Source organism: Mustela erminea, chromosome 7 (genome assembly GCF_009829155.1).
Source record: "Mustela erminea isolate mMusErm1 chromosome 7, mMusErm1.Pri, whole genome shotgun sequence".
Classification (NCBI taxonomy): domain Eukaryota; kingdom Metazoa; phylum Chordata; class Mammalia; order Carnivora; family Mustelidae; genus Mustela; species Mustela erminea.
Genome location: NC_045620.1, coordinates 26,683,527 through 26,711,403, shown reverse-complemented (window position 1 = coordinate 26,711,403; position 27,877 = coordinate 26,683,527). Strand labels below are relative to the sequence as shown.

The window sequence follows — 27,877 nt, the reverse complement described above, 5'->3', positions numbered from 1 at the left end:
CAGCAGATGAATGGATAAAGAAGATGTGATATATTTATATACAATGGAATACTATGCAGCCATCAAAAGAAATGAAATCTTGCCATTTGTGATGATGTGGATGGAACTAGAGGGTATTGTGCTTAGCAAAATAAGTCAAATGGAGAAAGACAACTCTCATATGATCTCCCTGATATGAGGAAGTGGAGATGCAACATGAGGGGTTTGGGGGTTAGGAAAAGAATAAATGAAACAAGATGGGATCAGGAGGGAGACAAACCATAAGAGACTCTCAATGTCACAAAACAAACTGAGGGGGTCTGGAGGGAGGGGGTATGGAGAGGGTGGTGGGGTTATGGACATTGGGGAGGGTATGTGCTATGGTGAGTGCTGTGAAATGTGTAAACCTGGCAATTCACAGACTTGTACCCCTGGGGCTAATAATACATTATATGTTTATAAAAATTTTTTTTAAAAAAGGATTTAACATTCACCTAAGGATTCTTACTTCTTTAAGAATGAAGAGAAATACAAGTAAATTACATCCAAGGTAAGTTGAAGGAAGGAATTAATAAGCATATGACCATAAGTCAATGAAATAAAAAAAGAAAAAGAATAAATGAAATTAACAACAGAGAAGTTTGTTTCTTTGAACAAATTAGTAAAATTAACATTGCAGGAGCAAGACTGGTCAAGAAAAATCTCTAGTTTCTAGAAAGAAGGGTTATTATTAAGATCATAAAAACATGAAAAGGGTACTAAAAATATTATTAATTACATTATACTAAAACATTTCACATAAGATAAAATGTCAAGTTGCTCAAAAGACAAAAATTACCAGAGACAAGATTAAAGAGAAAATCAGAATATGGATAAATTATCCACAATCTCCAAATAAAACTCTAGGCTCAGATAATTCAACTGGAGATTTATTTCTTTTAAGATTTTGAAAATTTATTTATTAGAGAGAGAGAGCATAAGCAAGGGGAGTGCAGAGGGAAAAGAAGAAGCAGGCCTCTGGCTGAGCAGGGTGCCCCATTCAGAGCTGGATCTCAGGATCATGACCTGAATCAAAGGCAAACATTTAACCAGCTGAGCCACCCAGATGCCCCTCAACTGGAGATTTATAGCAAACATTTAAGGAGGAATTTCTCAAAAAATTTTTAGGAAAAGATGAAACATCTCCTAACTTGTTTTATGAAGCCATCACAACAAATACTAAAACCTGGCAACGACATGATATGAAATCTACAAATAGCTCTCACGAACACAGACAGGCATCCTAAACAGGTATTATTGGATAAAATGGAGCAGTTTATTATAGAAATTATATTACTTATTTATTATAAATAATAATTTATAAAAGTGCTTTAAATCATTATATTATGTAAATAATATAATGCACCAATATTTAGTAGAGTTGATTCTGGGAATACAAGGGTATTATGAAATGAAAAAGTGAATCAATGTATGTATAATCATTGAGATTATTTCCTCATCATTTTGCAGTCTGCAGTCTGTTGTGATACTCTATTTCATTCCTAATATTGACATTTTGTGTTTCTTTTTTTTTTTTCTTTTTGTCAGTCTTGGCTAGAAGTTTGTCAGTTTTATTAATCTTTTCAAAGGAGCAGCTTTTGTTTCATTGATTTTTCTCTAGTTTTTCTGTTTCCAATTCCATTGATTTCCACTCTTACTTTTATTGTGTCCTTCCTTTTGCTTGACTTGGGTTTAATGTTTTCTGCTTTCTCTAGTTTCTTCAGGAGAGAACTTAGATTATTGATGACCCCCCCTTTTTTTTAACCTTTCCTCTTTTCTAAGTTAAGCATTTAGTGTTCTAATTTTCCCCCTCAGGACTGGTTTAGCACAAATTCTGAATGTGTTGAATTTTCATTTTTATTCAATTTAGTGTATATTTTATTTCCCTTGTGATTTTCTCTAAAAAAATGTGTTGTGTAGCTTCCAAGTGTTTGGAGATTTTTCTATTTTATTTCTGTTATTAATTTCTAGTCAGATTCCATTGTGGTCAATCTTACAGGGAACAAACTCTGATTTACAATCCTTTTTAATCAGCTGAGGCTTGTTTTATGGTCTACGATATAGTCTACCTTGGTATATGGCCCATAGGAGCTTGGAAGAAATACATATTCTGCTCTAGTTGGGTAGAGTGGCCTATAAATGTCACTGAGATCCTGTGGTTGATGATGTTATTTTCTCTATCGATGGTAATGATTTCCTTTCTTGTTGTTGTCAATTGCTGAGAAGGAGCGGAGATATCCCTAAATGTAATTGTGTATTTGTCTGTATTTCCTTTTTACCTCTTGCAATTATTTCTTCACGTATTTTGGAACTTTGTTGTTTGGAACATTCACATTAGATTTTCTCTGTCTTGATGTATTTGTCCTTTTATCATTATGTAATGACATATAATTCTTTGCTCTGATGTCTACTTTTCTGATGTTAATAAAGTCATTCCTGCTATTATTTTTTAATGTTCACATGGTATATAATTTTCTATTCATTTATTTACAACCTATTATATAGTTAAATTTGATGTGAGTTCAAATTTTAAAAATTTTGATGTGAGTTCTTATAGATAGCATATATTTAGATTATTGTCTAGTATACCCTGACAATCCCTAACTTTTAATTTGTGTATTTAGATAATTTAAATGTAATTAATGGTATGATAAGGCTTAAATATTTCATATTATTTTTGTTTCCTTTGTTATTTTATTTATCTCTTCCTCTTTTCTGCCATTCTGTGAATTATTTGAACATTATTTAGAATTCTATTTGAGTTATCTATAGTATTTTTTAGTGTAACTCTAATTAAAGATTTTGTAGTGATTACTCTCAGTATTACACTTAAATCCATAACTTGTCAGTCTACTGAAGAATCATTTTACCGATTCAGGAGAGGTTTAGAAAATTTATCTCCTTTATGTCTTCTTGGTCTTTCCTATTTAAAACATAATTGACTTACTATAGTACCCAAAGGAATCTACAGATTTAGTAAAACCCTTATCAAAATATCAACAGCATTTTTCACAGAACTAGAACAAATAATCCTAAAATTTTTATGGAGCCACAATAGATCCTGAATAAGCAGAGCAATCTTGAAAAAGAAAAACAAAATTGAAGGTATCACAATTCCAGATTACTACAAAGCTGTAGTAATCAAAACAGTATGGTACTGGCACAAAAAAGGCAGATAGATCAGTGCAACACAATAGAAAACCCAGAAATAAACCCACAATTATATGATCAATTAATCTTCAACAAAGGAGAATTGAATATATAATGGGAAAAAAGACATTTGCTTTTCTAAGTTAACCTTGTGTTGAATGTGTTGAATTTTCATTTTTATTCAATTTAGTGTATATTTTATTTCCCTTGTGATTTTCTCTAAAAAAATGTGTTGTGTAGCTTCAATAAATAGTATTGGGAAAACTGGACAGCTACATGCAAAAGAATGAAATTGGACCACTTTCTTTTACCACACATGAAAACAAATTCAAAGTGGATGAAAGACCTAAATGTGAGGCTGAAACCATAAAAATCTTAGAAGAGAGCTCAGGCAACAATTTCTCTGACATTGGCTGTAGCAACATTTTTCTTTCTTCTTTTTTTTTTTTTTAACTTATTTTCAGCATAACAGTATTCATTATTTTTGCACCACACCCAGTGCTCCATGCAATCCGTGCCCTCTATAATACCCACCACCTATTCCCCCAAACTCCCACCGCCCGCCACTTCAAACCCCTCAGATTGTTTTTCAGAGTCCATAGTCTCTCCTGATTCATCTCCCCTTCCAATTTTCCCCAACTCCCTTCTCCTGTCTAACTCCCCATGTCCTCCATGCTATTTGTTATTGTAGCAACATTTTTCTAGTTACATCTTCTGAAGCAAAGGAAATAAAAGCAAAAATAAACTATTGGGACTACATCAAAGTAAAAAGCTTCTGCATAGTGACAGAAATAAACAACAAAACTAAAAGGCAACCTACTGAATGGGAGAAGGTATTTGGAAATGCCATATGTGATAAAGGGTTAGTATAAAAAATACATGAAGAACTTACAGGGGCGCCTGGTTGTCTCAGTTGTTAATGTCTGCCTCTGGCTCAGGTCATGACCCCAGGATTCTGGGATTGAGCCCTGCATCAGACTCCTTGCTCAGCAGGAAGCTGCTTCACCCTCTCCTGCTCTTCCTGCTTGTATTCCCTCTCCCACTGTGTCTCTCTCTCTGTTAAATAAATAAAATCCTTAAAAAAAAAAAGAACAAAAAAACCAAGAACTTATAAAGCTCAACACCCAAAAAACAAATAATCTAATTAAAAAATGGGCAGAAGACATGAACAGACATTTCTCCAATGAAGACTTAGAGAAACAAATGAGCAAAGGCGGGGCGGGGGAGGAAGAGAGATGAACCAAGAAACAGACTCTTTTTTTTTTTAATTTAAATTTTTAAATTTTTAAATAAGCATATAATGTGTTTTTATCCCCAGGGGTACAGGTCTGTGACTCGCCAGGTTTACACGTTTCACAGTACTCATCATCAGACTCTTAACTATAGAGAATACATCAGACTCTTAACTATAGAGAATAAACTGGTTACCTGAGGGGAGGTGGGGGAGGGGGGGTTGGGTGAAATAGGCAAAAGGGATTAAGGAGTGCACTTACCATGATGAACACTGAGTAATGTATAGAATAGTTGAATCACTCTATTGTACCCATGAAATGAATATAATACTATATGCTAACTGTACTGGAATCAAAACTTTAAAACAACAAGAAAATAAATGACTTTAATATTTCTTATACCTACATTGAGGACCACAATAGAGTGTTACAATTTTTGCTTCAACTGTCAAAAATAATTCAGAAAACTAGAAACTAGAAGGAAATTATATTGTATTTACCCATGTTTTTGTTCCTTCTGTTGTTCTTTCCTACTGATACTACAACATTTCTTTTTATTCACTTCCTTTCTGTGTAAAGAATTTCCTTTAGCCATTCTTTCAGGTTGGTCTACTTATGACTTACCCCCTCCTCAGTTTTCCTTCAACTGAGAGTGTGTTTATTTGCTCTTTATTCTTCAAATATAGTTTCCCAGATATAGCTATCTGGCTTACACTTAATATTTTCTTAGTACTTCAAAAATGTTATGCCACTTTCTCCTGGCCCTTATAGTTTCTTATGAGAAATCTCCTGTCCTTTGGATTGTTTTTTTTCACCCCTATGTGTTATGGGTTTTTAAATTTTTTTTCCTTCCATTTTTTCCCCTCTAGGTACTGTGAAGGTTTTCTCTTTGGCCATTATGAAGACTTTTCTTTGTCTTTATTTTCAGAAAAGCAAATTTGGTATGTCTTGGGTAAATACATTTTTGGGGGTGTTTATTTTTACTTTAGTCATCTTCTTGCATATATAAATTTCTCTCTCTCTCTCTCTTTTTTCCAACTGGGAGGCTTTGGCCCTTATTTCCTGAATTATTTTGTATTCTACACTTTTCCCTTCTTTTTTTCTGAGACTTCAATGCCGTGAATGTTACATATTTTGTTATAATCCCACAGGTCACTGAGGCTTGGTTCATTAACTTTTCAATGTATTTCTTGCTATTGTTCAGACTAATGATTCTGCCTGATCTTTAAGTTTACTAATTCTTTCCTTTGTTCCCTCCATTCTGCTATTCAACCTATCTATTGAGTTATTTATTTTGGTTATTGAATTTTTCCACTCTAAAATTTCCATTGGATTCTTCTTTATAGCTTTTATTTCTTTGCTGAGAGTTTTCATTTGTTTAGAGTCTTACTTCTCTTTAAAAACTTGTGTTTCAAGTGTGTTAATTATTGCCTATTGAAGCATTTTTATGATGGCTACTTTAAAATCGTTGTCAGGTAGTTTAAACATTTGTATCATCTCTGTGTTAACATTCATTGATTCTCTTTTCTCATTCAAGTTGAGATCTTCCAGTTTATTTAGTATTATGAGAGATTTTTAAAAATTGAAATCATGACCTTTTGGGTAATATGTCATGCAGTTCTAGATCTTAATTAAATCTTTTGCTTTATCAGAACTCTTCTGATATCACCCCATTGGCACAGCCTCCTTTCTATCTGGTGCAGGTGGAAGTCCTGTTTCTCTACCTTGCCTCTGTGGACATGGAGGGTAGAGGAGCTCTTCATCATTATGGAGTAAGGTTAGGATTTCAGACCTCCCATGAAGCGCCTACTAATGCCACTCTGACTGGAAGGGGGAGAAACACCTCATTACTGCTCTAAACATGGCCTTAACTGATTGAGACTGTGTGTGTGTGTGTGTGTTGGCCTCCTTACCTCTTAGTCAAACAGCACACTGAATTCTCCAAGAAAGGTGGTATATCCTGAAGTACCAAACAAATGATGTTTATCTTGGAACATTAAGATCTAATTGTGCTGGCAGCCTGTAGGCATATCCTGAGCTTTGTGGAACATCACGGGTGAGGCGAGGAACTGCATGTTCAGACCACGAAAGGAGCAGGCTAGAGATTTGGCGATAGAAGAGCTCTGCTGACCAGTGATCAATGTCACTACTGGTGATTTAAGTCAGCCAAAAAAAATTGACATGTAATATCAACCTACTTCCCCTGGAACATATAGGGGCTCCTCAAAAACCCTGCCATTCTTGGGTACAATATATGGACAGGGTACATTGTTAGTATTGGTGAGAATGTATTAAGAATTAAAATGGGGGTGTGTGGGTGGCTAAGTGGGTTAAGCCTCTGCTTCAGCTCAACTCATGATCCCAGTCTCCTGGGATCGACCCCGCTTCGGGCTCTCCGCTCAGCGGAGAGCCTGCTTCCCCCTTTGTCTCTGCCTGCCTCTCTGCCTACTTGTGACCTCTTTCTCTGTCAAATAAATAAATAAAATCTTTTAAAAAGAGAATTAAAATGTTTTCATGCATGTTACCTGTTTCCTGGTTCATTCATCTGGTCTCTATCCCACCTAAGCTTTTTGTTTTTGTAGTAATAGTTGTTGTTTTGTCTTGCTTTAGCAAATAATTGACAAAGACAATCTAACTTCCAGTGAAAAGTGATTGGCTTAGTTTCCATGTAAGAATTATGTAAGATGACTAAAAGAAATACATGGAATAAACAGGGGGTGATCAAAGAAAAATAATATTTTTTTCTAGAAAAAAATGCCACCAAGTAAAATAAAAATACTATTATTAGAAGTATTATGCCACTATGGCTTGTCAATTTTTTATTTTTTAAAAGTGAAATAAGTCAAGCAGAGAGAGTCAACTATCATATGGTTTCACTTATTTGTGGAGCATAACAAATAGCATGGAGGACATGGGGACTTAGAGTGGAGAAGGGAGTTGGGGGAAATTGGAAGGGGAGGTGAACCATGAGAGACTATGGACTCTGAAAAACAATCTGAGGGTTTTGAAGGGACGGGGGGTGGGAGGTTGGGGTACCAGGTGGTGGGTATTATAGAGGGCACGGATTGCATGGAGCACGGGGTGTGGTGCAAAAATAATGAATACTGTTATGCTGGAAATAAAAATAAATAAATAAAAAAAATCAAAAGAAAAAGATTTTAGAGAGAAAGAGGAAGCGAGCATGAGAGGGGGAGGGTCAGAGGGAGAAGGAGACCACCTGCTGAGCACGGAGTCTGATATGGGACTCGATCTCGAGATGTCAGGATCATGACCTGAACTGAAGGCAGTCGCTCAACCGAGTCATCCAGGTGCCCAAGTTTGTCAATTCAGACCTCATCTATTATTTTATAGCAATGTAGATGAAGCTGTATTTTATCTAGTTTATCTCTGAAACCCTCATTCTTCTATAGTGTGAACTTGTTGTTGCTCTACAGACTATATAGCTCTCATCCTTTGATTTTGTTTTAATAATAACCTTCTGAGTTGGCACAAATATTCCTGGAAGTCATATGTAAAATTTTTCAATTACTCCTTCTTTTTGTTCAAGTGACTTCTTTTATTTATTTATTTTTAATAAAAAAGATTTTATTTATTTATTTGAGAGAGAGAGAGAAAGAGAGCACAAGCAAAAGGGAGTGGTGAACAGATAGAGAGGGAGAAGCAGGCCCCCTGTTAAGCAGGGATCTAGACTCAGGGCTTGATCCCAGAACTCTGGGATCAGGAGCTGAGATGAAGGCAGATACTTAACCTACTGAACCATCCAGGCACCCCAAGTGACTTCTTTAAGGAGGGAATGTGGGAAGTAAACATCAGTACCATGCATTCCAACATATAAATTTTTTCTCTATATATTCAAACAATGTAAATCAAAAACTGAGGACAAACTTGCACGCATAAAAACGTCTTATAATTAGCCTTATTTTATATATATGTGTGTGTGTGTGTGTGTGTGTGTGTGTGTGTGTGTGTGTGTAAACATACATATAAATTATGAATGGGCAATTTGGGATGAGCAGCTGCCTGAGCATCTGCAATATGACTGAAAATAAATGAAAAAATAAGGTCACATTCAGAGCTATTATTTGGGAATAAGCCAATAAATGGTGACAAATACATAAACTGTAATTAGTGTCTTTGGATGGATTCAGGAGTTCACTCTCTTCATGAAACAATAATGTGATGCTACATAAAGGGAAAAGGAGAAATAGCAAATGTTTGGATATTAGAAATATGATTAAGATAATGTGAAGAAATATTTGAAATGCAAATCCAAGTGAAAAGTATGAGCAAAATGCACGAGACATAGAGGGTCAATTCAGGAAAGCTGATATAGGATTAATTAGATGTCTGGTTAATATCTGGTTTTCAAGGGGGAAGACAGAGAAAAGAGGGAAGGAAATTACAAAAAGTTATGTGAATTTGAAAATGGATCTTCTTGCCATATAAATAATGGATCTTATTTTTTTCCAGAAATGCTCAAAGTAATACTATTTTATATAGTAAGTAAGAATGATGGTTTTCTACATAAAACACAAAAGAAAAGAAAAACTGAAAACAGCTAGAGGGAAAAACAAGGTCCTTACCTTAGACAGAGTAACTGTTAACCTGTTACTTTGACAGGTGATTTTTCATGAGCAAAAATAGAAGCCATAATCCAGTGGAATAAATTATTCAACATATTACCAAAAAAAGTAAATGTAACCTAGAAATCCATATCCACCAAAAATATATCTTAGGATTAAATATAAATATAGCCTTTTCAGATTTTTTTTGGATTTTATTTATTTATTTGACAGAGAGAGATCACAAGTAGGCAGAGAGGCAGGCAGAGAGAGAGAGAGAGGAGGAATAGGCTCCCTGCTGAGCAGAGAGCCCAATGCGGGACTCGATTCCAGGACCCCCAGGCTTAACCCACTGAGCCACCCAAGTGCCCCTCAGATTTTTTTTCAAAAAGAAAAATTTCCAGAGTCATAAACATCAGTAAATCTCATGAAAGAATAAAAGAAAATTCTAAAGGATACACTTTAGTTGAAAAAATGACCACATTTTACTGTGATAAAAGTCTGTGATGGAGAAGCAATTAAAAATGTGATAAGCTACCCTGATCAAAGGATGCTGAGTCTGGAGTACCTAGCCCTACCGGACTACAAATATCTGGCCCAGCCACGTGTCCATCCCCCATATATGGAGGAGGCAGTGTGCCAGATGCCAGAGAAAAAGGATGGCAGTATGACACTGCCAAGACTCTTCACCAAATATTTTAACATTGTAAGTCAGGGAATTCACATTCTCTTTTGGGAATTCAGCTTCATCCAAGCCACCTCTTACAGTAGGGCATCATTCTTAAGGGCCTTCTGGAGATGCTGCTGAACTGTGGGCAAAAATGGGGACATTCAGGTCCTAATCCCTGGAACCTCTGAATGTCATTTTTTATGTTAGGAAGAACTTTGCAGATAGAATTAAGTTAAGGATCTCCAGATGGTGGAGATTATCCTGGATAATATAATCACAAGTGTCCTTGTAAGAGACAGATAAGATTTGCTGACAGAAGAGGAAAAATGAGATGTGAAAATGTAAAGTAGCGGGAGGAAAGACCACAAACCATGGAATGGGACAGCCTCTAGAAGATGAAGGAGCCAAGGAAACAATCTCCCTTAGAACTTCCAGAATGAACCAGCCCTGCTAACACCTTGATGTAAGTCCTGGAAGAGACATGTTGGACTTATGGCCTCCAGAACTATTAAGAGAATAAATTTCAGTTGTTTCAAGCAAAGAAAGAAAAAAAAAGAAAAAGAAAAAGAAAAAAAAGGTGGATATATCAAATTTAGAACTGGCAGGATTGAATAAAAAGTATTTTGTGAGATTTAAAAACACAATAAAAATTCTGAAAATATAAGAAATAAATCAAGAGGATTGAGTAGAAGTGTTCCATGTCCCACATATTATTTAGATACAGGGGAAATTCATGGATTAACTTTACAGTGGATCAAAAATTAGGTGATGTTTACAACAGTTATATGTACAAACAGAACACAAAGAAAGATTGAAAGTGAAAAAGATGATAAGAGACATACCATGCAAATAAATACCAACTAAAGAATACTTCTTACTGTTGAACGAAATGGCATTTAAGGCAGAAATTCCTACTGGAGAAATATGGGTCATTTTGTAATGATAACTTTTTGGATTTACCCAGAAAGTACAACCATTTCTAATAATAAATACTGTCTTATTTATACTGTCTTATTTATATTATCTTATTATAATAGATAGAAATAAAATAAAACAATAGGGCAAAAAACCCTCAATAGGGTAGAAGTCTGAAGTAGTGGTTTAGTTTAAAGGGTACTTTGAGTGAAAGTGTTCCATGAATTATCTGAGTTAGGGGGCTGGAGAGCAGAGATTTAAACTCTAAGGAGCAGAGCTGGAATACCCTGTTCTTTTAGGGCTGTGATTGTTGACAGCCATCAGAATCTCAAGAAAAAAACTGGAGGGCTCTATCTGAAGAACAGGAAAGCTAGATGTATGTGGAATCAATACTAACACTGAAACAGAGCCCTGAACAAGCAAAATACTGTGTTAGAGTGAGTAATAAGATACTTATTCTATTTGTTATCTGGAGAAAGGAAGAACATTTTCTGGTTGAAGATAACATCACTTAGAGCCTTTACAATCAATCCATTTTACCCAGTATCTGGCGTACAATAAAACTCACATGCCGTAAAATAAAACTTAGGAAGAATGGGAAAAAAACATATGTTAAAAGCAGTGTGGTGGGACAGACTATAATGTGATCCCCAACAATCAGTAATTCCTTGTGTTCAGGCTCCCGAGTTCCTCTTGAAAGAGTGCAGAACCTTTGATTTAATATAACTTACAGGATACAGCAAAGGTGATGGACTGTCACTCCTATAATAAATTATCTTATATAATAGCTCATCCAGAAACTCATGCTAGTGATTCTCCTTGATGGCTTGATGAAGTAAATGGTTGTGTTTGGACAGATTCCAGGAGCCAAGGGTAACTTCTGGCCAACAAACAGAAAGGAAATGAGGACTCTGTTCTACAATTGCAAGGAAATAAATTCTGCCCAGGATCTGAGTGAACCTGGTAGCTGATTTCTTTCAGTTGAGTCTCCAGATTAGAATGAAGCCTGGCCAATATCTTGAAATTCTTATACACTCTAGTATAAGCAGAGAACCCAGATAAGCTATGCCCAAACTTCTGAATCACAGAAACTATGAAATAATAAACGTGTGTGTGTGTGTGTGTGTGTGTGTGTGTTTTAAGCTCCTAAAGTTGTGGTAATTTGTTATGCTGCATGGAAAACTAATGATACCAGACTCACTGATGATCCAAATTTTGAGTTAAGAGACAAGGACTTTCAAAACAACCATAATCAATGTGTTAAAGAAATAGAGGAAAAATACAGATGAGTTAGATGGATTGAGGATAGAGAACTGGAGCCAATAAAAAGGAGTCTCAAGGGGATTTTAGAACTGAAAAATATAATGTATAGAAATAACAAAATGGATTTAATAGAAGAGTCAAAAAATGACATGATTGGATTAGCAAATTGAATAGATAAATACAATATACAAAAACTGAAGACTGTAGAGGAAAAAAATTAAAAGAATGAAAAGAGAAGTGAGCATGTGGTAGACAAAATAATGCCCCCTTCCGCCAAAGGATGTTCATGTCCTAATTCCTGGAACATGTGAATGCCATTTTATATGGAACAAGGACTTTATGGACATGATTAAATTAAACATCTTGAAATGGGAAGATTATCCTGGAAGATCTGGGCCAAGCCATGTAATTCCAATGGTCCTCAGAAGAAAGAAGCAGATACTGGAAGAAGAAAAAGAAGATGTGACAGAAAATGAAGATGGGGCAGAGGCCATGAACCAAGGAGAGCCCGTGAGCTGTAGAAGCTGCAAAGGAAGAAGACACAATCCTCCCTGGAACCTCCAGATGCAACACATCTCTGCTAACAGCTTGATTTTAACCCAAATTGAGTTTGGACTTCCGACCTTCAGAACTAAGAGTGTGAAGCTTAGGTAATAAATCTTTGTTGTTTGAAGCCACTAAATTTGTGGTAAAGTAACAGTAGATAACAAGCAGAGATTTGGGGTCCTGGAAGTGAGGTATTGTTATAACAAATAAACATCCAAGAACATGTAAGTGGCTTTGGAACTGGGTACTGGGTGGTGACCAGAAGATTTAGGAAATGCATGATAGTAAAGTCTAGATTACCTTGAACAGTTGTTAGAAGGGATATGGATGCTAAGAGCTTTGTCAGAGAGGACCTGGAAGGAATTGAGAAGCATGGTAGAGAAAAACTAAATCACCTTAGGGAATATCTAAATAATCACAAACAGATTTTTGGTAGATATATGGATAGTAAAAATGCTGCTAGCAGTGACTCAGAAGGAACATGTTACTAGAAGCTGGAGGAAAGTTGTCCTTGTTATGTGTAATGGCAAAAAGCTTAGCAGAATTATATTCTACAGTTATATGGAAATCAGAACTTGTAAGTGATGCATTTGGATATGTGAGTGAGGATATTTGCAAGCAATGTGCTGAAGGCATGGCCTGGATTCTTGGTGCAGTTTATAGTAAAATGCAAGAGGAAAAGGATTGGATGGAAAGAACTGTTCAACAAAAAGGAACCAGTACTTGATAATTTAGAAATTCTTTGCCTGTCCAGATTACAAAAGACAGGATACAGGTTTGTTAATCATCCAATTTTAGAGGGGGTTAGGGGTAGGGTGGCTGGGGGACAGATACTGGGAGAGTATGTGCTATGATGAGTGCTGTGAAACGTGTAAGCCTGATGATTCACAAACCTGTACCCCTGTCTTTTGTAATCTGGACAGGCAGGCACCTGGGAGGAAAAAATGAAGATAGAATTGCTTCAGGAAGTTAAGGGATTCCAGTGTATACTGGGGAAGTTAAGGGATTCCATGTATACTGGATAATTCAGAAAGCTATACATGTAGAGAGAAGGACACATGCTCAGAAATGACTTTTTTTTCTTTTAAGTTTGGGATGTCAAATTTTAAACTCTTTGCATGTGGGACTGAAATAGAGAGTCTGATATATTTGAACATGTTTCATCATATAGATGTATGGCTTAAAATTAACAACTCTTTATGAAATGGTTATATAATAAAATGTAATGGGATAGAACATTGGACAAGCCACAGGCTCAGTTAATACCAGACTGGGTTTTTGTTTACTTTTGATTGCTGGTCTGTTTTCCTTTGGTAAATGTGACATTGTACCAAGATAGAATAACACAAGTGATATGATATAACTTATAGTATAGTCTAATAAAGACCATAGATTCATGTACTCTCATGTACTTGTCCTGCTTTTTTATTAGCCATTGTTGTGAGTTAAATTCTTTATGTGTTGACCATTTTTTGGTCTCTGTAATTCTGTGTGCCTAGATCACTACTCTCATCTCAGGAGAGCAGTCAAACTTTTTAAATTTTCTTTGTTGAAAATTTGTTCTGTATTGATTTCTTTTATTCATTTTTACTGCTTGTCTTATTTGCTATATATTTGAACTTGATGTACTAAACTTTCTCTACTCTTTCAATATGAATCTCTAATTATTTTCAACTTATCTCCTTTTCTAATATATAGATCAAATGGCATAAATTTCCCTCAGTTGATATATCTCTGATATAATTTAGTTCAGAAGATTTTATTTTATCAACATTATTGAGGTATAATTAATAAATAAAATTGCATTTATTTAAGGTATACACAGGAGTTTTTTTTTAAAGATTTTATTTATTTATTTGTGCATGAGCAGGGGGAGGGGCAGAATGAGAGGGAGAAGCTGACTCCCTGTCAAGCAGGGATCTCCATGTGGGGCTCAATCCCAGGACCCTGGGACCATGACCTGAAGGCAGATGCTTAATGGAGTGAGCCACCCAGGCACCCCACATGATGTTTTAATATATGTATACATTGTGAAATGCTTACCAAAGTCAAACTAACTAACATATCCATCACTTCGTATGTTACCATTTGTATGTGTGTGGTGAGAACATTTGAGATTTACTCTATTACCAAATTTCAAGTACAACATATTGTTACTAGCTATAGTCGCTATGCTGTATTTTAGGTCTTCAGAACTTATTAATCTTATAACTGAAGGTTTGTACCCTTGATTATTATCCCCACCTTTCCCCCACTCCCAGCCTCCAGTAAGTACATTCTACTCTGTTACTGTGAGTTGAATTTTTTTTCTTTTTTAAGTTCCACATGTAAGTATGATCACATGATATTTGCCTTTCTGTGTCTGGCTTATTTCTCTTAGCATGGTGTCCTCCATGTTCACGTGTATTGTTGCAATGGTAGAATATCCCTCTCTTTTTAAGGCCAAATAAATAGCAAAAAGTACTAAATCCAAGTAAGGGACTTAACTAGTGCCCTTTTGTTAATTGTTTTCTGGGTGTTCTGCAGATTTTTTTTTTCTTTTCAGCCTAACAGTATTCATTGTTTTTGCACCACACCCAGTGCTCCATGCAATCTGTGCCCTCTCTAATACCCACCACCTGGTTCCCCCAACCTCCCACCCCCCACCCCTTCAAAACCCTCAGATTTTTTTTCAGAGTCCATAGTCTTTCATGGTTTACCTCCCCTTCCAATTTCCCTCAACTCCCTTCTCCTCTCCATCTCCCCTTGTCCTCCATGTTATTTGTTATGTTCCACAAATAAGTGAATCCATATGATAATTGACTCTCTCTGCTTGACTTATTTCACTCAGCATAATCTCTTCCAGTCCCGTCCATGTTGCTACAAAAGTTGGGTATTCATCCTTTCTGATGGAGGCATAATACTCCATAGTGTCTATGGACCACATCTTCCTTATCCATTCGTCCATTGAAGGGCATCTTGGTTCTTTCCATAGTTTGGCGACCGTAGCCATTGCTGCTATAAGCATTGCAGTACAGATGGCCCTTCTTTTCACTACATCTGTATCTTTGGGGTAAATACCCAGGAGTGCAATGGCAGGGTCATAGGGAAGCTCTGTTTTTAATTTCTTGAGGAATCTCCACACTGTTTTCCAAAGTGGCTGCACCAACTTGCATTCCCACCAACAGTGTAAGAGGGTTCCCCTTTCTCCACATCCTCTCCAACACATGTTGTCTCCTATCTTGCTAATTTTGGCCATTCTAAGTGGTGTAAGGTGGTATCTCAATGTGGTTTTAATTTGAATCTCCCTGATGGCTAGTGATGATGAACATTTTTTCATGTGTCTGATAGCCATTTGTATGTCTTCATTGGAGAAGTGTCTGTTCATATCTTCTGCCCATTTTTTGATATGATTGTCTGTTTTGTGTGTGTTGAGTTTGAGTAGTTCTTTATAGATCCAGGATATCAACCTTTTGTCTGTACTGTCATTTGCAAATATCTTCTCCATTCCGTGGGTTGCCTCTTTGTTTTCTTGACTGTTTCCTTTGCTGTGCAGAAGCTTTTGATTTTGATGAAGTCCCAAAAGTTGATCTTTGCTTTTGTTTCCTTTGCCTTCGGAGACATATCTTGAAAGAAGCTGCTGTGGCTGATATCGAAGAAGTTAGTGCCTATGTTCTCCTCTAGGATTCTGATGGATTCCTGTCTCATGTTGAGGCCTTTTATCCATTTTGAGTTTATCTTTGTGTATGGTGTAAGAGAATGGTTGAGTTTCATTCTTCTACATATAGCTGTCCAGTTTTCCCAGCACCATTTATTGAAGAGACTGTCTTTTTTCCACTGTATATTTTTTCCTGTTTTGTCGAAGATTATTTACGCTTCAATGTATAGGGATCGAAAAAACAAAAACAAAAACAAAAAGTATAGGGATAGAGGGAACATTCCTGAACTTCATAAAATCTATCTATGAAAGACCCACAGCAAATATCATCCTGAATGGGAAAAAGCTTGCAGCCTTCCCGTTGAGATCAGGAACACGACAAGGATGCCCACTTTCACCACTCTTGTTCGACATAGTATTAGAAGTCCTAGCTACAGCAATCAGACAACAAAGAGAAATAAAAGGTATCCAAATTGGCAATGAAGAAGTCAAACTCTCTCTCTTCGCAGATGACATGATTCTTTATATGGAAAACCCAAAAGACTCCACCCCCAAACTACTAGAACTCATACAGCAATTCAGCAACGTGGCAGGATACAAAGTCAATGTGCAGAAATCAATGGCTTTCTTATACACTAACAATGGAAATACAGAAAGGGAAATTAGAGAATCAATTCCATTTACTATAGCACCAAGAATCATAAGATACCTGGGAATAAACCTAACCAAAGAGGTAAAGGAACTGTACTCGAGGAACTACAGAACACTCATGAAAGAAATTGAAGAAGACACAAAAAGATGGAAGACCATTCCATGCTCTTGGATCAGAAGAATAAACATTGTTAAAAATGTCTATACTGCCTAGAGCAATCTATACTTTTAATGCCATTCCAATCAAAATTCCACCGGTATTTTTCAAAGAGCTGGAGCAAATAATCCTAAAATTTGTATGGAATCAGAAGAGACCCCAAATTTCTAAGGAAATGTTGAAAAACAAAAATAAAACTGAGGGCATCACGTTACCTGATTTCAAGCTTTACTACAAAGCTGTGATCACCAAGACAGCATGGTACTGGCATAAAAACAGACACATAGACAGTGGGACAGAGTAGAGAGACCAGATATGGACCCTCAACTCTATGGGCAAATAATCTTCGACAAAGCAGGAAAAAATATACAGTGGAAAAAAGGCAGTCTCTTCAATAAAGGTTCTGCAGATCTTTTGTTCCTTTCTTTCTCTCTTACCATCTTCTTTTGTGATTTGACGATTTTCCATAGTAAAATGCTTTGATTCTCTTATTTTTATATTTTTGTGTTTTTTTTTTCAAATGTCAAAGAACGGTACCAAAAGTTCTTATCTCTAAATTTTTTAAATTTATTTTTTATTTATTTTCAGCATAACAGTATTCATTATTTTTGCACCACACCCAGTGCTCCATGCAATCCGTGCCCTCTATAATACCCACCACCTGGTACCCTGACCTCCCACCCCACGCCCCTTCAAAACCCTCAGATTGTTTTTCAGAGTGTGTTTTTTTTATTACAGGTTTTTACTTTGTGGTTATCATGAGTCTTGGAATCAATTTTTTTAATGTCATTATTAGGCTCAAATACTGATGTGCTTTGAAATTGAATTCTTATTTAATTTATTTAAGGAAAAGATTTATTCAGACACTAGAGCCTGAATGCACATGGAGGAATATGCATGGGGTTCAGAGCTCATACTTGAGGACTGTGTGGCTCTGCAGGATGAAAAACTAACAGTTTAGAAGTCAGCCTTGAGGATACCTTCAGATTTAGCATCAGATGGGTTAGAGAAATGGCCTTGGGAGCAGCAGAACTGCTTCTGAAATGTGGCTGGCCATTCTTGTTCAAGAACCTTTCCACACAGGAGCTCAGATTTTTCACATTTTAAAATGGGAATAACCTATACCTCACATAGTTTTTTTAAACCTACATTTTGTAGCATTTCAGTAAGTACCAGAGACTGTACTCAGTGTTCAAAGTGTCTTATTTAATTTTTAGACATGTTCCAGGAAGTTGGCGTATGGTTATACCTGCCTTACCAATGAATAAATTGAGGTAGAGACCACATAATAAGTAAACATAGTAAAATGTAGTAAAAGGAGAAATTAGATATGTTTTGCTCCAGTTTATTATGTCATCATAATTATTATATAAGGCTTTTATTTAATGACATTGTGTATCAATGTGCTTGGCACGTTGTGATTCTCATACAACGAAGGTTCCTTTTCTTCCCAAAACCACAAAGCAGAGAAAGGTTATTTGCCACCTAAACTCAAGCATGGGATGAAGAAGGAATGGATGTGAAGGAAGAGGACAGGAGGATAAAGTTTCAGGCTGCAGCACTAAGATGATATTCCTCATCTATAATCATAGTAATCATAGCTCTGGGATGTTTTCAAGGTAGTGATCAAGGTGATTACTGAGGGGAAAGCACAGTGAGTTCTACCAGGAGCCTTTAAAATCCCATCTGGCTGTTCAGTGAGATCCTATGATCCTAACCTCTGTCACAGCCTTCTCTGCATTGTAATGAGCTTCCCCCCAGGTGAAACATGGCTTCTAATCACCGTATCCATGCAGAGCAGCCATGGTCTAGTGGGCAGGGCCCTCAGGAAATGTGCCTTTCTGCTCTTCACCCAGGAATCAGCAACCTGCTATGGCTGAGTCCCTATGTTGTGAGTAAACTTGAGTATGCTACCCTAGCAACCTTCAAAGTAAACTGAGTGGGAGTAAATATTTTCTCTATTCTTCAACTTCATAAACTTCATGAAGGTGGGAAATCAGTTGTCTACAGACTGAATAGATGAGTCAATGGTGGGACCGTGAATGACATCATAGATGTCTGACTGTAAAGTTCATGTTTTTTCCTACTGCCCTCCTCTGCTGAAGTGACCTGCCTCTGTCCATCCTCTTTCCAGTGTGAGTTTATGAGTTCTGCCTACAATGAGAGCCATGAGAGTAAAAGATAATGATGTCCTGCTAGTTTGGGATGGCCCACCCCTCAAATCTCTTCTGCTGGATTATATCACAGATCATAGACGTTATCTGTTTCAGGAGGCAGAGGCCAATTTCCTGGCGATGATCTAGAATAAATGAAGGTGATATTTCACTCTGATTACTTTCTCTGACTTCTCTGGGCAGCCTTTAAGTCCTGTGAATGGCTAAATAAATCAGTATTTAGGTCACACTGCAGAGTTCTTGCTCCCTCTTCTGTCCTTTCTGAGTTGGCCATTATATTCAGATTTCCAGGGGAAGAAGAAAATTAGGTAATATCAACGTATAGTGACAGAGTGTTCTTAATAGTTAAGTCTGTCTCAGTTCAAATGCCTACAAATCAGTATTTCTCTTCTCTGAAGTGAGACCAGAATACCTACATCCTAAGGTTGTTGCAGGAAATCCAGTAAGAAAAAGGATATGAAAGCTCTTTGTAGGAATGCTTTTGTATTACTAACCACTTAAAAAAATATTTGGTGGGTGCCTGGGTGTCTCAGTCAGTTAGGCATCTGCCTTTAGCTCAGGTAATGATCTCAGAGTCCTGGCATTGAAACCCATGTCAGATTCCCTGTTCAGTGGGAGGCCTGCTTCTCTCTCTTCCACTGTCTCTCACCCGGCTTGTTCCCTCGCTCGCTCTCTCTCTCTCAAACACACACACACTCTCTCTCTCTCAAAAAACAAAAAACAAAAAACAAAATAAAATCTTAAAAAAAATTATTTGGTAAATGCCTTTAATCTGTAGGAGGAAGCCTTCAAGCATTTCATATTATGGGCTGGTGGTTCTCAAAGTATAGCTCATTAACCAGCAACACCAGAATCATTTGGGAATTTGTGAGTTATGCTAGTTCTCAGGCTATACCACAGAATCAGAAATTGGAAGTGAGGGCCAAAAGACTGTTTTAGCAGTCTCTCTAGGTGTTTCTGATGTACTTTAAAGTTTGATAATCACTGCTATGGGCAGACTGTGGGCCTATCGGCTGGGAACTGTCTTTAGTGATGACACCACTGACGTCCATCAGCCCCTAATATGAGTGTTTTGGATTTAGCCTCACTTGTGTCTGGCATCTGCCTTGTTTGCATCCTTCCCCTGGCACTGCTGGTGCTATGGAGATTTGATATGAGTGGAGGGACAATGAGGAGAGCAGTAGAGAGAGAAGACTGACCCCAAAACAAGGCTCTTTGCTTTAATGAACCAGGGATCTTATAAGGAGACAGAGGCTAAAATTTCAAACAGGAGAAGCCGTGATCATGGTTAGTGCAGTTTTCAGTTTCTTAGTAGTTGACAGTTGTTGATTCCTAACAGTTGGCATTAAGATTTTATTACCAGAACTTAAGGGTTTAATCTTGTTGTCGATAGTCAGAACACAGCACACTTTATATCTGTCACATCTCCATTTCAAAAGATCTTTTTGAAGTTCTCTACTACTGCATTTCTTCTTGCAATATCCCATTTTGTTTTCACACCTTCTCAAAAATAAATGACCTGTATAAAGGAATTTTATAGCTCATTAAGCCAAAGATATTTAAATAAATGTAAACCAGCAAACTTTTTTGAGCATTGCTTATTTGTCTTTATCAGTTGCTTTATTACATTTGTCCTAATGGTGAAAACCTCCTCTGAGGAATAAATGAGATTTTATAAATATAGAAACATACGGGATTTGTACACATATGTAAGGGCTTACCATTCCTGAAATGAAAATTCTGCCTGCAAACTTTCCCCAGAATTCTGTTTTTCATTTTTTAAATGGCAAAAAATATAGCATATCATTACACATCAATACAAATCCCTGAGTTTTCTAAAATGTTACCAAAACACAGTTAAACACCTAACTAGAACTCGCAAACTATCTTAACATATGAAATTCTTAAATCATTATTGTAATGTTCCTCAGAATTACCAAAACACACATAGCTTTTGTTGACACTTGGGAAGATTTCCAGAATGTCTTTACATGTTTCTGAGGTCTTACAAATTATATTTGGAATGTAACTCTATGCTTATCTTACATAAGATGTTCAAAATGTATCAAGTGATAGACGTCTAAATTTTTAACACATAAACATAGGTTGCATATAATGCTGAGATATCTGCACAATTTTTGAGAATTTCAGGAATAAAATATACAAGGGGCTTTTTTCGAAAAAGATTTTATTTATTTATGTGACACAGAGAGAGATTACAAGTAGGCAGAGAGGCAGGCAGAGACAGGGAAGCAGGCTCTCCACTGAGCAGAGATCCCGATGTGGGGCTCGATCCCAGGACCCCGAGATCATGACTTGAGCTGAAGGCAGGGGATTTAACCCACTGAGCCACCCAGGTGCCCCTACAAGAGACATTTTACTAGGAATGTACTAACCAGAGAGACATTCTGCAGGGTGTAAATATTTTGTATGTGTATAATATATGTGCATATTATATACATTTACAAAGTCTTCCATCACATGGTTTAACATATAGAGGACCTTGAAGAGATGTTGGGACTCTTCCCCATCTTGCTCTATGTTGAGTCATTTTTTTTTTTATTCAGCCAAAATACATATAATCAGAATTAAGCAGGACAGACAAGGTTAGTGCTTACATTGGAAAAGAGGAGAAAGAAAATAGAAAGTAAGCAAATAGCTACAGGTTGATCTAAGTATTAAGGAAAGAAATAATGTAACAAAGAGCAACTGAATAGAGCTACTGTTGACAAGATTAGAGGAAATTACCTGAAGAAGTGATACTTGATGCTAGACATGAAAGATAAAAAGGATCCAGCTCTGTGAAGAGCTAGAAGATGGTAGAAGGAAAGGGAGGAGCATATGCAAAGGCCATGAGCTTGTGAAGAACTTGATGTACCTAAGGGACTTCTGTTGTTTTCATTACTCTTCTCCCTCTTTATATACTGTGTCTCAAGTGCTCTCGCAATGGTCCTTGGACTTAGACTTCCTTTCCAGCCATGCCCTCTTTTATCCTCTCTTCCTCACCATCTTGAACATTCCACGGACATGACACTCAAATGTCTTTCTTTAGCTGGGATATATGGATGGAAATCTTAGATCAAGTCTCTTGTTTCCTTCTTTCCACTCCTGATGTTCCATGTACCTTGGTGTTTTGTAGATTTTCTCTCCCAAATAGCCTTCCTAAGTGTTCCATTTTTAATGCCAGTAAATCTTGGATATGGATTGGCTAATGTCACAGAATAATCCTGAATTGCTTGTGTTTGTCTAGAAAGGGAACCTGAATTTCCTCAGGGCCCTTCAGTTTAGAACTAGGACACCATGTGAGTATGTGGTGTTTGTCACTAAGACCCAGAAGCAGGGAGAGAAATTGTATAAACTAAACTCATAGAATTTTGAGGCTACTTTAGAGCAGGAACATTTTCTGAGGCAGCTCTCATACCATTATTAGTTTTCTCCTATCCTTCAATTTGAACAATCTTCTAGTATTAGAGAACAGTAACCATTGTCCTTGGAGACAGGCTGTCAAGTAACACAACTAACTTTCTGTTAGGAAGTTTGTCCTCAAAAAGTTAGTCTCACATTTTGTGCCATTTATTTAAAAATTACAGATGAGATATAGGCCTGTGTAAAAAATATAACCATAGAAAATATAAAGAATGGGTAAATAACTGTTCTCAACACTGAGAAGAACTTTCTAAGCTAATGGAGAGTGCAAAAAAAAAAGGCAATAAATTTGATATGAAAATGAAAATTTCACACCCCAATAAATTAATAAAAAATTAAAAAGTGACCAATAAGTGACTGCCTTGGGTGTATGGGGCCAAGTGAGGAGTGATGGCTGATAGGCACAAGGTTTCTTTCGAGGAAGATGAGAAAGTGCTAAGTTAGATTATGATAGTAGTTGCACAAATCTCTACATAGGCTAAAATGCATTAATTTATACATTTTAAATAATTGAATTATACGGTATATAAATTCAATATCAATAAAGCTAAAAATAACCAACACACAATAATTTACAATACAGGGGCGCCTGGGTGGCTCAGTGGGTTGAGCCGCTGCCTTCGGCTCAGGTCATGATCTCAGGGTCCTGGGATCGAGCCCCGTATCAGGCTCTCTACTCAGCAGGGAGCCTGCTTCCCTTCCTCTCTCTCTGCCTGCCTCTCTGCCTACTTGTGATCTCTCTGTGTCAAATAAATAAATAAAAAAAATCTTAAAAAAAAATAATTTACAATACATAAAATGCCATAGTTGACATACTTGTCAAATAAAAGTAACAAATTGGTAAGAAAACACTAATATACTAAGAGTAACCATTTGAAAATATATGCCAGTTCCCTTAAAAAAAATAATGCCTTGTGACATAGGTATGAATGTACATATCAGTAAAGGTTTTAAAAAGCCAACACACAATATTCACAGTAATACCGAATTTCAAAGTTAATATACTTATCTGGTAAAAACTAAACAAAGCATTAATATACTAAGAGTGGCCATTTGAAAATGTATGGTGGTTCCCTCAAAAGTAATAATATACTGTAACCTGGAAATAGAGCTTCTAAAATTTGTTTATGTATCAGAAATCTTACAATGATTTATGAACTAGATAACAACACTGCTTATAATACTGACACATTGGAAAAACAACTTGATACAACAGAGGGTCTTTCCAAGTAAATGTTGGTATAAAAATAGAATAATGAACATCTGTGGCAAACTATTTTGGGGGAATATTTAAAGGTCTGTAAAATTTTCTTCATAAAATGCTAAATTAAAAAATCAGGTTAGAAACATGTATATGACTTGGTCAATATTTAGAAAATATAAGGTTATTAAACTGTAGCCAATTTGGGGGGCACTGGGTGGCTCAGTTGGTTAAGGGGCTGCCTTTGGCTCAGGTCATGATCCTCAGGTTCTGGGATCGAGCCCCACTTCAGGCTTCCTGCTCAGCTGGAGCCTGCTTCTCCCTCTCCCTCTGCTCCTCTCTACTGTTTGCTATCTCTCTCCTCTCTCTCTCTTTCAAGTAAATTAAATATAATCTTAGAAAAATAAATTATAGCCAATTTTTTGATTTCCCAAATACTTGCAGTCTTAAATTTGTAAATATAAACTATAGAATTAATTAAGAAGAAGAAATGCTCATACAAGTGGCCTGAAATGTGACTTGGGACTTCCAGCAGTTCTGAATCTTTCCCCATGTCCACCCAGGATAGTTTCCTTCACTTTCCCACTTTACAGTCCTATAGATATTTAGAAACACCCTTTACTGTTCTGTTAATAACATCCAAGAATAAAAAAGGGGGAGACCTTCTCTGTAAGACCGAGAAAATCAAAAGAAGTAATATCGTGGACTTGTTACTTCAGGAGTAACACTTGGTGCCATACAAAGTGAAGTGAAGCAGAGCTGGCTCTAAGTGACAGGATAGAAGGAGAGTTGGAACATCAGGACCATCTCTGCATTTGGATTCTCATTATTCTCCTTAACTGCCAACCATAGACCTTGCTCTCTTTTGAGAGCCTTGGGATCCTTAGTACAGAGACGTTCTGAAGAAATAGGGCAAATCTCAGCCTCCTGTCCTGTGAGAACACTTCCCCCACTCCTATGGACAGTTTAACAATAGGGACTCCATGTGCAGGACCCTGTTTTAGGTTAGTGTTTCTTCTTCCCCAAGATTTTATTTACCTGAGACCAACTGGACCAGGAGGAAAAAAATTGCAAGGGTGAATAATAAGGACTTCATCACTCCTGAAAGACAATGGGTTCTATGGAGTCCAGAACTCAATATTCAGTGTGACTCTGAACACAGGTCTCTGTTGTCCTAAGTGGATTTGGGCTCAGCCCATAGACCAGTAGCATATAGGATACTGTGTCAAATATAACTGCAGGCTATTGGCCAGCAGCTCTAATTGAGGCACCACTGTTCAGAGTCCTGTACTAGGCATGCCTTTAAGGAATGTGAAAAATAGAAGAGAATGTGCCAGAATGGTATGGTTTAGAGAGAAAGAACATTTACAAGGGTAATTTATTCTGATCCTCTAGGCCTAAGCACTACCTGTTTTTTTCACAGCTACTTGTGTTGCTTCCATTGGTGTTTATCTTACTACGTTGTGACAGTCTGTTCACCTGTCTGTCTCTCCCTTTAAAACAGAATGTCTTTAAGGACACTGACTACATATGATTCTTTTCTTTAGTAGAGTACAGAGAAGTACCTACGTAATTGTCAAATGAACAGATTAATACTCTTTAGGTAATAGGCACTTCAAAAAGTTTTTTTTTAAAGAAACAAATCAGTGATCAAAGACATATGTACAAACATGTCTTCAAATCCTGCTTTAAATCCATCAGTAAAACATCATTAAATGAAGTGCATTCATGTGATTTAATACCATGCATCTGTTAAAAAGAGTATAGCAGATTTGTCTTTCTAAACATATTTTTAAATGCAAAAGCAATGCTGCAGAACAATATAGTAATGATTCTGATTTATGTAATACAGTATTATGTGTATGTATGTCAGTAAAAGTATCAGCTAAAAGGGGTGGAAGGATACGCATCATTTTAATAATAGCTTTTTCCTCTGGATGGGACTGGTTTAAGGCAGGTAGTCAGAGTAAACTTCTAAGTTGCGTTAGATTTTTTGAGCGGCCCTCTAAATTGTGACTGGAAGTCATAAGATCTTAGAGATTTCCTTTTTTGTGAAGAGATTTTATTTTTTCCTTTCTTTTACAGCTTTCTTGAGGTATATCTGACATAATAAACTGTACTACTTAAAGTGTTCAATTTGACGAGTTTGACATATACAAACATTGGTGAAACCACCACCACAATCAAGATAATACCTCCTTCAGCTTTCAGAGATTCCTTGTGCTTCTCTGAAATCCATTTCTTTCTTCCCCTTCCTCCATATTTCTCAGACAACCAATGTTCTGATATCTGGTCTATATAGATTGGTTTGCAATTTCTAGAATATCACATATGTGAAATTATACATTATGCATTCTTTTTTTAGCCTGTCTTTTTTCATCAGTGTAATAATTTTGAGATTCCTCCATGTTGTTGGGTATAATAATACTTAATTTACTTTCATTGATAGTACTCTATTCCGTGTGTACACCAAAATTTGTTTACTCATTCACCTCTTAATTTTGGTTATTTCCAGATACTAGCTACTACAAAACTGTTGCTAATCATTTGTGCACAAGTCTTTCTGTGGCTATATATTCATTTCTTTTAGATAAAACAGCTAGGAGGGGAATAGGAGGGTTGAGTCGCAGGTTTATTAAGAAATGGCCAGGTGCCTGTCTGGCTTAGTTGGCATGTGGCTTTTGATCTCAGGGTTGTGTGTCCAAGCCCTATGTTGGCTATAGAGCTTACTTTAAAAAGAAAGAAAGAAAGAAATGGCCAGCTTCTTTTCCAAATCGTTATACCATTTTACATTCTTACCAGTACTTTATGAGAGTTCCTTTGGATATATATTTAGAAGTAGGATTGCTAGATCCCATGGTAGTTCTATTTTTAATTTTTTGAGGAACTGTAATACTCTTTTCCATAGTGGCTATCCCAATTTACATTCCTATCGATAGTGAATAGGGTTCCCTTTTCTCTCCATTCTTGCCAACATTTAATTTTTATCTTCTTGATGACAGCCATTCCAGCAGGTGTGAGGTGATATCTCTTTGTGGTTTTGATGTGCATTTCCCTGATTAGTGGTCTTAAGCATATTTTCATGTGTCTGTTGGCCATTTGGATGTATTCTTTGGAAAAAATGTCTATTTAAATCCTCTTCCCACTTTAAAATTAGATTGTTTGTTTTTTTGTTATTGAGTTGTGTACCTTCTTTATGATTATTAACCCTTATCTGATATGTGGTTTGCATATATTTTCTCTTATTCTGCAGGTTGCTGTTTTCATTTTGTTGACCATTTCTTTTGCTGTGCAGAAACTTTTTTTTAATTATTATTATGATACACAAGGTTTTATTTTATTTTATTTTATTTGTGCAGAAACTTTTAAATTGGATATAGCCCCACTTGTTAATTTTTGCTTCTGTTGCTTTTTCTTCTGTTGTCATATTTAAAAAATCATTCCCAAATTAATAATGTACTGTATGGTGACTAACATAATAAAAAATAATAACGAATCAAAAAAAATCAACAACAAAAAGTAAAAAATCATTGTCAAGATCAATGTCATTTATATGATAGTCTAGATATTGCAAACCAATCTATAGAGAGCTTGTAGAAATCTACCTGCCTGAAGGTGTATTGTATGTCAATTTCAGCCTATCAATAACTGTCTTGTGGTTGGACCAGCCCTTATGGTTATGACTACAAGTGCCTTTTAGCAATAACTATCAGGAAACGTTGAAAAAATAAGGTTTTATTTCTTATAGGGCATGGAAATTACATAACGTGTGAGACTGCACAGAGAAGTCATGGCTAGAGAGAGAGTGGGTACAGGGGCTTGAGGTTCTGCTTTTATTTGGGTTGATGGTGGAGGTCTAGGGTATTATGGACATCTGGCTGATTCAGTGGGAAGTGTGACTGTGGATCTCAGGGTCATGAGTTTGAGCCTCACGTTGGGTTGTAGAGATTACTTAAATAAATAAAGCTAAAAAAAAAAAATGACAAAGCATGGGAAGAGAAAAAACTAGTGTCCCAAGTGGTCAGTTACTGATATCAACCAAGATCTCTAAAACAAAAGATTCTCAGTGAAGAGGGGAAGGGGTGGCTCTTTTTCTAGCTCTGGCTGGCAGTGTTTATTAGAGATAGCCATTGTTGAACTGGATGCTTCAGCAATCAAAGCTCAAGTCAGGCACTTGCGTTACAAACAAACAAACAGACAGACAGACACAAAACAGTTGCCTGGGTTTAGGCTGCATGGAGACTCCAACAGAGGAACAGAGAGGGAAGAATAAGA

The 27,877-nt window shown here is 36.5% G+C and overlaps 1 protein-coding gene across 1 annotated transcript; it reads right to left on the bottom strand.

Moving 5' to 3' along the window:
• Positions 1–20,237: 20,237 nt before the first annotated feature.
• On the bottom strand, positions 20,238–24,698 carry LOC116595112 (beta-defensin 126-like). Its single transcript, XM_032351093.1, has 2 exons — positions 24,641–24,698; positions 20,238–20,494 (listed from the first exon to the last, which is right to left on the bottom strand). The coding sequence occupies exons 1-2, from the start codon at positions 24,696–24,698 to the stop codon at positions 20,238–20,240; spliced, it is 315 nt and encodes a 104-aa protein (XP_032206984.1).
• Positions 24,699–27,877: the final 3,179 nt, after the last annotated feature.